At 47.5% G+C, this 10,000-nt stretch overlaps 1 protein-coding gene across 1 annotated transcript in view; it reads right to left on the reverse strand.

Annotated features, from left to right (window-relative positions):
• The window catches only part of LOC133125964 (inactive N-acetylated-alpha-linked acidic dipeptidase-like protein 2), a 259,589-nt gene that overhangs the window by 16,768 nt on the left and 232,821 nt on the right, over positions 1-10,000 (reverse strand). Inside the window, exon 13 of the mRNA XM_061237725.1 lies at positions 7,498-7,591. Within this exon, the coding sequence (XP_061093709.1) occupies positions 7,498-7,591 (94 nt within the window). The remainder of the gene's footprint in view (positions 1-7,497; positions 7,592-10,000) is intronic.

The following is a 10,000-nucleotide window of genomic DNA, read 5'->3' on the forward strand; positions in this document are numbered from 1 at the left end:
GCGGGAGAGAGCGTGAGGGAGGGAGCGGGAGCGAGAGGGAGGGAGGGAGCGGGAGCGAGAGGGAGGGAGCGGGAGGGAGCGGGAGGGAGCGAGAGGGAGCGAGAGGGAGGGAGCGGGAGGGAGCGGGAGGGAGGGAGCGAGAGGGAGCGAGAGGGAGGGAGCGGGAGCGAGAGGGAGGGAGCGGGAGGGAGTGAGAGGGAGCGAGAGGGAGCGAGAGGGAGGGAGCGGGAGCGAGAGGGAGGGAGCGGGAGGGAGTGGGAGGGAGTGAGAGGGAGGGAGGGAGGGAGCGGGAGGGAACGGGAGGGAGCGGGAGGGAGCGGGAGGGAGCGAGAGGGAGGGAGGGAGCGGGAGGGAGCGGGAGGGAGCGAGAGGGAGGGAGCGGGAGGGAGCGAGAGGGAGCGAGAGGGAGGGAGCGGGAGGGAGTGGGAGGGAGCGAGAGGGAGAGTCGCTGGAGAATATCTGTCGCGGGAAAAGAGCGGAGAGGAGAAAGATAAATTTAGCGGCAGAAGCTGTTCCCTTCAACACATTTAAGCGTCTCTCTCTCTCAGCAGGGGATGTGATGGTGAGATATGGGGGAGGACAGCCCTCATCCATCATGTCCGGTGACACTGAGGGACACCGGCGTTTCCGTCCAGGGCACGGGAACGATCCGTTCTCATCACCCGGGAGCGGAAAACAAGGGCAAGGCCGGGAAAACCGGCAGCGTTCCCAAACCTCAGCCTGCCGCAGGAGGTTCGGGAGAAAAAGGACAGCGAGATGAAGAAGCCCGTCTGGGACTGAGAGAGAGAGACGCGCGTGAGAGAGAGAGACGCGCGTGAGAGAGAGAGACGCGCGTGAGAGAGAGAGAGAGAGAGACGTGAGAGAGAGAGAGAGAGAGACGCGCGTGAGAGAGAGAGAGACGCGCGTGAGAGAGAGAGAGAGAGAGACGCGCGTGTGAGAGAGAGAGACGCGCGTGAGAGAGAGAGAGATGCGCGTGAGAACCGACGGCGGTCCCCCAGGCCCCCCGAGTTATAAAACCAGAGCCAGCGTTCCAACGGCTTTCATAGTCATGAAAATAAGAAAGGGGGGGGGCGAGCAAAGTGTCTCGACAGTTTCAATTAGCCACGGCTGTTTGATCTCAGACCGTCGTTTACGGGCGTCAGGAACGCGGAGTTTATGTGACGGCCTTGAGGTTCCAGTTTTTCTCCTCCCCCACCCCTCCATTTTATTTTTAACCGCCGTGATAAAAGCAAACTATATTTAATCCAGCCTGTGTGGACCTCCCACAGTAAAAGCACTGATCTGTTCAAACTACAGGCCGAGAAACCCAGGGCTGGAGGGCCCGCTAGCTAAAGAGACGCCAAACTGTGACCACCCCGCTCAAACACAGGCTGCGTGACACGACTGTGTGATGATGTTCAGCTGTAGGCACGCTGACCTGCATCTGGAGACTGTCTCTGTCTCTCTGTCTCTGTCTCTGTCTCTGTCTCTGTCTCTGTCTCTGTCCCTGTCCCTGTCCCTGTCTCTGTCTCTGTCTCTGTCACAGATGACCTTGTAAAAGAGAAAGATGTTCTCAATGGACCTCCCCTACTTTCATAAAGGATTAAAATAATAACAATGAAAAATCATGCAGTTACAATAGCAGGGCAGGTTAGCCTGGGTGTATTATTGCAGGTTATGCTGGGTGTATTATTGCAGGTTATGCTGGGTGTATTATTGCAGGTTATGCTGGGTGTATTATTGCAGGTTATGCTGGGTGTATTATTGCAGGTTATGCTGGGTGTATTATTTCAGGTTATGCTGGGTGTATTATTGCAGGTTATGCTGGGTGTATTATTGCAGGCTATGCAGGGTGTATTATTTCAGGTTATGCTGGGTGTATTATTGCAGGTTATGCTGGGTGTATTATTGCAGGTTATGCAGGGTGAATTATTGCAGGTTATGCTGGGTGTATTACTGCAGGTTATGCAGGGTGAATTATTGCAGGTTATGCAGGGTGTATTATTGCAGGTTATGCTGGGTGTATTATTGCAGGTTAGCCTGGGTGTATTATTGCAGGTTATGCTGGGTGAATTATTGCAGGTTATGCAGGGTGTATTATTGCAGGTTATGCAGGGTGTATTATTGCAGGTTATGCAGGGTGTATTACTGCAGGTTATGCAGGGTGTATTATTGCAGGTTATGCTGGGTGTATTATTGCAGGTTATGCAGGGTGTATTATTGCAGGTTATGCTGGGTGTATTATTGCAGGTTATGCTGGGTGTATTACTGCAGGTTATGCTGGGTGTATTACTGCAGGTTATGCAGGGTGTATTACTGCAGGTTATGCTGGGTGTATTATTGCAGGTTATGCTGGGTGTATTACTGCAGGTTATGCTGGGTGTATTATTGCAGGTTATGCTGGGTGTATTACTGCAGGTTATGCTGGGTGTATTACTGCAGGTTATGCAGGGTGTATGACTGCAGGTTATGCTGGGTGTATTATTGCAGGTTATGCTGGGTGTATTACTGCAGGTTATGCAGGGTGTATTATTGCAGGTTATGCTGGGTGTATTATTGCAGGTTATGCAGGGTGTATTATTGCAGGTTATGCTGGGTGTATTATTGCAGGTTATGCTGGGTGTATTACTGCAGGTTATGCTGGGTGTATTACTGCAGGTTATGCAGGGTGTATTACTGCAGGTTATGCTGGGTGTATTATTGCAGGTTATGCTGGGTGTATTACTGCAGGTTATGCAGGGTGTATTATTGCAGGTTATGCTGGGTGTATTATTGCAGGTTATGCAGGGTGTATTATTGCAGGTTATGCTGGGTGTATTATTGCAGGTTATGCTGGGTGTATTATTGCAGGTTATGCAGGGTGTATTATTGCAGGTTATGCAGGGTGTATTATTGCAGGTTATGCTGGGTGTATTATTGCAGGTTATGCAGGGTGTATTATTGCAGGTTATGCTGGGTGTATTACTGCAGGTTATGCTGGGTGTATTATTGCAGGTTATGCAGGGTGTATTATTGCAGGTTATGCAGGGTGTATTATTGTAGGTTATGCTGGGTGTATTATTGCAGGTTATGCTCGGTGTATTATTGCAGGTTATGCAGGGTGTATTATTGCAGGTTATGCTGGGTGTATTATTGTAGGTTATGCTGGGTGTATTATTGCAGGTTATGCTGGGTGTATTATTGCAGGTTATGCTGGGTGTATTATTGCAGGTTATGCTGGGTGTATTATTGCAGGTTAGCCTGGGTGTATTATTGCAGGTTATGCTGGGTGTATTATTGCAGGTTATGCTGGGTGTATTATTGCAGGTTATGCTGGGTGTATTACTGCAGGTTATGCTGGGTGTATTATTGCAGGTTATGCTGGGTGTATTACTGCAGGTTATGCTGGGTGTATTATTGCAGGTTATGCTGGGTGTATTATTGCAGGTTATGCTGGGTGTATTATTGCAGGTTATGCTGGGTGTATTACTGCAGGTTATGCTGGGTGTATTATTGCAGGTTATGCTGGGTGTATTATTGCAGGTTATGCTGGGTGTATTACTGCAGGTTATGCTGGGTGTATTATTGCAGGTTATGCAGGGTGTATTATTGCAGGTTATGCAGGGTGTATTATTGCAGGTTATGCAGGGTGTATTATTGCAGGTTATGCAGGGTGTATTATTGCAGGTTATGCTGGGTGTATTATTGCAGGTTATGCTGGGTGTATTATTGCAGGTTATGCTGGGTGTATTATTGCAGGTTATGCAGGGTGTATTATTGCAGGTTATGCAGGGTGTATTATTGCAGGTTATGCTGGGTGTATTACTGCAGGTTATGCTGGGTGTATTATTGCAGGTTATGCAGGGTGTATTATTGCAGGTTATGCAGGGTGTATTATTGTAGGTTATGCTGGGTGTATTATTGCAGGTTATGCTGGGTGTATTATTGCAGGTTATGCAGGGTGTATTATTGCAGGTTATGCTGGGTGTATTATTGTAGGTTATGCTGGGTGTATTATTGCAGGTTAGCCTGGGTGTATTATTGCAGGTTATGCTGGGTGTATTATTGCAGGTTATGCTGGGTGTATTATTGCAGGTTATGCTGGGTGTATTATTGCAGGTTATGCTGGGTGTATTATTGCAGGTTATGCTGGGTGAATTATTGCAGGTTATGCAGGGTGTATTATTGCAGGTTAGCCTGGGTGTATTATTGCAGGTTATGCTGGGTGTATTATTGCAGGTTATGCTGGGTGTATTATTGCAGGTTATGCTGGGTGTATTATTGCAGGTTATGCAGGGTGTATTATTGCAGGTTATGCAGGGTGAATTATTGCAGGTTATGCTGGGTGTATTATTGCAGGTTATGCTGGGTGTATTATTGCAGGTTATGCTGGGTGTATTATTGCAGGTTATGCTGGGTGTATTACTGCAGGTTATGCTGGGTGTATTATTGCAGGTTATGCTGGGTGTATTACTGCAGGTTATGCTGGGTGTATTATTGCAGGTTATGCAGGGTGTATTATTGCAGGTTATGCTGGGTGAATTATTGCAGGTTATGCAGGGTGAATTATTGCAGGTTATGCTGGGTGTATTATTGCAGGTTATGCTGGGTGTATTACTGCAGGTTATGCTGGGTGTATTACTGCAGGTTATGCAGGGTGAATTATTGCAGGTTATGCAGGGTGAATTATTGCAGGTTATGCAGGGTGAATTATTGCAGGTTATGCAGGGTGAATTATTGCAGGTTATGCAGGGTGTATTATTGCAGGCTATGCTGGGCAGATTATTCTGGGTTTAATAAGAAGAGAACAGCAGCCGGGGGAGGGAGGGATCATTAGAGCCTCAGTCACTCTCTGCCATATGGAGCTCACATCTGGGCCTAATTAAACAGCTTATAGGTTTCCTTTCCTCCTTTTTCATATTAACATCGGCAAATCATCACAAGCGCTGGAAAATGAAATATTCCAACTGTATTAATTCAATTAAAATCAATTAAAACATTTCAGAGGGAACCTTTAGGTGCCACTGACACAGCAGCTGGCCTCCACATGAACACAAGCTCACTAAAGCACCCCAGTTAGGAGGTGTTCTGCTCAATTCTGTTTCCACATCAGTTTTCAGGGACAAACGCTTCATTATCTGTGCCACATACACCAGATTTTTAATTCAAGTATTTAATCAGCCAATCATGTGACAGCATGCAGACACTCAGCTGTTTTTCAGACCAAATATCAGAATGATTGTTGGTGTCAGACAGGGTGGTTTGAGCATCTCAGAAACTGCTGATGTCCTGGGATTTTCATGTACAATAAGAAAAGTCTATAAATACCTAATGCAGTACTCACTGAGACTATATCATTATTATCCTGTTATTATTTTTATATTTAATCATATTGCAGTGTTATTATTCTTTATTTAACATGTTCCTTGCCATGCTTTGGCAATACAAATGTCAGTTGTGTCATGCCAATAAAGCACTTTGAATTTCCTTCTAAAATGCAAGCGCTGTCGAACCTGAACAGAATGGTAGATTATTTTCTTGCACACCGCCCTCTATTTAAATGAGAATTACCACGGGAAAAGGGTGCGTGGATCACGCACAAACAAACCGCGTGTCCTGACAGAAACACAAGCTGTCTGTGTGGGAACTAAAGCAGGGATCCAGATGCCTTTCTGGAGTGTGTTATAATGGCAGGACTGTTTCACTGCAAGTAGGCTACTTGTTTGTATGCGCAGATCGAGCGACAGTGTTTTAAGTTTGCTCATTTGCAAGCTGAGATGTGGTTTCATATTACTCTTTATTCCGCTGGAGAAATGTTCAGTTATTGTCTACTAAATGACATACACGTGTCAGCTAGCAAGCATGGAGGCACAATGTTTCCGTCTCCCAACAGAGGAAACAAACAACACATTTATTGACAGGAGGAGAATAACGCAACATGGGCTTTGCTTCCTGGACCGAAGTAAATGTAAAAACACAAGCGTGTCTTCTGCTGCCCATGGGGCCAGTAAGTAAGTACAGGATAAAAGGAAGCATCACTCTATCTATGCAAGCACAGGACAGAGCCAGGCGCTGCGCCGAAAACAAGTCACACTATTGCATTTTTAGAGAATTACAATTCATGCTTGATTTCTTCAAAAAGCATAATCTAACCGGATATGAGACCATTTTTTTTTTTTAGTGGGGAGCATTTGGACATGCCCTGAGATATCACCCACACACACAACTTCTTTCTGTATTTCCACAATCTGTACATGGCAAAGAAATAAAAATAATTATTGTTCACAATTTCCAACCAGCCTGGATCTAATTCCATGGATTAAGTGTATTTCTCTCTGATGACATCGCTGGGTAAGTGAGATCTGTGTGTGGCAGAGCAGGTTGCCATTCTCTCTGATGACATCGCTGGGTAAGTGAGATCTGTGTGTGGCAGAGCAGGTTGCCATAGAATCGCCGTTCTGGACCCAGTACACACATTTATTTGTCTGTAACTGGGAAGAAGGCCTATTCTGGCTCATTATCATTGTCACTGAGCAAAATGAAAATTCAGCTATTATTATTTTCTTAAATAATTTGCTTCCCACGCCAGGGCTGTACATATTGAATTCCCACCCCAATCTGGAATGTCCAGCTGGCTGAATGTGCCGGGACCAGCCTGCCAGTTTGGGAGAGCTGGGATATATCCTCCCACACACGTGGTGTCCAACAGCTACACGACTCCTGCTTCTCACTCTGCAGACTCCAGCCAGGCTCACACCGAGAGGCTTCATTCATAGACATGCAGTGGCACTTCTCAGCCTGCAGGGGTCACTCAAACACAGGTCTCAATCTGACTAAATCCCCCCATACCCTCCCACACCCTCCCATACCCTCCTATACCTTCTCATACCCTCCCACACCCTCCCATACCCTCCCATACCCTCCTATACCCTCCCATACCCTCCTATACCCTCCCACACCCTCCCATACCCTCCTATACCCTCCCATACCCTCCCACACCCTCCCATACCCTCCTATACCCTCCCATACCCCCCATACCCTCCCATACCCCAGTGTGCATCTCCACTGGCATGGTCTGGCCATGAGGCTCATGCACCACAGGGTGGTACCTTAACGGAATTAACCACCTGCAGCCACATTATAGTTATGTCATTTTTATTTATTTTTATATTAAACTTGAACCCACTACAGCAGGGATCAATCCAATTGCAAACCCAACCCTGTTTTTCTTTTCTCCCGGGTAATTAGTGCTATTGATTGACCAGACTGTCTGCACACCTGACTCCCAGGTAAAGGGAGGGTGATCACACCTGACTCCCAGGTAAAGGGAGGGTGAACACACCTGACTCCCAGGTAAAGGGAGGGTGAACACACCTGACTCCCAGGTAAAGGGAGGGTGGAACACCTGCAGTTCTCAGCCTTCAAGGACCTACACTGCATGAACAAAAACTAAAAATAGAATTTACTTTCAAATTGTTTCCCAAAGTTCCCCCCCCACATTACACAAGAAGAAGAAAACAGAAGTATTTAGGGCCGCACCTTTGAGCTTGTTCTGCACGTCCAGGGCGATGTCCAGGGGCAGGAAGGGCAGGACCGGGTCGGTGGCAAGCCTGAAAATGGCCTCCGCCGTCATCTACAGAACAGAGAGCACAGAGACACCATCCGGAGTGAGTAAAACCAGCTACACACAGTTAAACCGGGAGGGGCAGGTAGCAAGGGCAGGGGACATACAAGCTGCCAAAGCCCTCCACACCCCTGACCGCCCCACACGGTGTGGGGTCTTGGGTATTCCTGGCTTCTCTCCTGACCCACTTCTGGATTTAACAGCGTGAGCCGTTCCCACCTCCCAGGGAGCGCGTCCGGGTGGAGCCCTCTCTGACCGGGCCAGTCTGATTTACCTGGCACACCTGCGGTTAGTCTGACTGGCTCACCCATCACCTGTGTGCAGAAGTAGGCCACTGTGTGAGCCTGGCGAAGCGCCCACAGCTGTAATTAGGGCCTGGGTCACATGGGGCACACTGCAGCTGCTCCGCCCTGCTGGAGCCCAACTCCCTCTGCTACAGACTGCAGGAATCTGACCCAGGTCCTCATAAGAGTAGAGGAATCTGACCCAGGTCCTCATACGAGTAGAGGAATCTGACCCGGGTCCTCATAAGAGTGTAGGAATCTGACCCGGGTCCTCATAAGAGTAGAGAAATCTGACCCAGGTCCTCATAAGAGTAGAGGAATCTGACCCAGGTCCTCATAAGAGTGTAGGAATCTGACCCAGGTCCTCATAAGAGTAAAGAAATCTGACCCAGGTCCTCATAAGAGTAGAGAAATCTGACCCAGGTCCTCATAAGAGTGTAGGAATCTGACCCGGGTCCTCATAAGAGTCATTTCAGTACAGACCACTCGACTGAGCTCCTGGAGTGAAACAATATCTTAAATACAGCCATTTAACATATAATTTATATTTAAATAACAATGGACAAGGAGACATAGAAGAAACAGGCCATTTTCTTTCAAAATAATATAATATTTTACATCAACTGTCACTCAGGCTGTTGCAAGTGACAGCATACATGCTGCCAATGTCACACATTTCCCCCTCTCTCACACACACTCCCTCTCTCACACACACTCCCCGCCTCTCCCCCTCTCTCACACACACTCCCTCTCTCACACACACTCCCTGCCTCTCCCCCTCTCTCACACACTCCCTGCCTCACACACTCCCTCTCTCACACACACTCCAGGCCTCTCCCCCTCTATCACACACCCCCTGCCTCACACACACCCTCTCTCACACACACTCCCTACCTCACTCTCTCTCTGTCACACACACACACACACACACACACACACAGCTAACTTGTCAGCAGGTTGCACTCTCTCTCTCATATTACACTGTCTCTCATATTACACTGTCTCATATTACACTGTCTCTCATATTACACTGTCTCTCATATTACACTGTCTCATATTACACTGTCTCTCATATTACACTGTCTCTCATATTACACTGTCTCTCATATTACACTGCCTCATATTACACAGTCTCATATTACACTGTCTCTCATATTACACTGTCTCTCATATTACACTCTCATATTACACTGTCTCTCATATTACACTGCAGGGTTTAATGAAACTCTGCTGCTCTTTATTAAATCACCCACAATGTGAAATCAGCAGCAGGGGAATCAATCACACAGAGGAAAGATTAGGGCATTGATTTGAGTGGAGAGAGTGATAAGGCCACAGGATCATTACTCAGGCCTGGGTAATGTGCCCAGACAGGGAAGGCCAGCCATTCCTAATCTACGGCCGTATTCTGCAGGGCAGCCGTGGCAGAAATATGCAAGAGGAATAAAAAGAGGAGAAATAAAGAGACTATGACAGTACGGAGAGGCCTGGATCAGGTGTGCTGCTCGTTATTAACTACAACACACACTAGCATAAATAAACGGCCCCTATTGTTTGGATAAGTGTGTGTGTGACAGTGTGCCACAGTGTAGTCCAGGAGTGTGCCTGTTTAACCAGAAGGCGTGGTCCTCGGATCACCCCACTTCCTCCTGGCAAACCGAGCCAACCTGCCACAATGCATGAAACCGATTCGTTTCTGCTATTCTCTCGAAAGAGGACGAACCTTTGGCATAGGGTGTCAAAAAAAGAACAATAATAAAGAAAAACATTTAAAAACTTTCAAGCACATTTTTATAGTGGCTGTCTTATGGTGGCTTTCAGTGAAGATACCACTGCAGACACTGTATACTTCACTTGAAGTTGATGATTGTCTCAGAGCCCTTTGGCTGAGATTAGTAATGCGGGGACAAGGCCACGGGGTAGAGAGAGCACTGATCTATAAATAAAGGAGGAATAATTCAGGAGGAAACACGCAATGCAGGAAACGTCTCCTTTGTGCCGCCCTCGTTCTCCCCGGCTCTCGCTCCGAATCCGTCTCTCTTCCCGTTTCAGTGGCATTCCCGCGGGAAAGCCCGGAACGCCGCTGTGCCCTGCACTCCACAGCATCCCGCAATCCCAATCTCCTCCGGGACAG

This window comes from Conger conger, chromosome 4 (genome assembly GCF_963514075.1).
Source record: "Conger conger chromosome 4, fConCon1.1, whole genome shotgun sequence".
Lineage (NCBI taxonomy): Eukaryota > Metazoa > Chordata > Actinopteri > Anguilliformes > Congridae > Conger > Conger conger.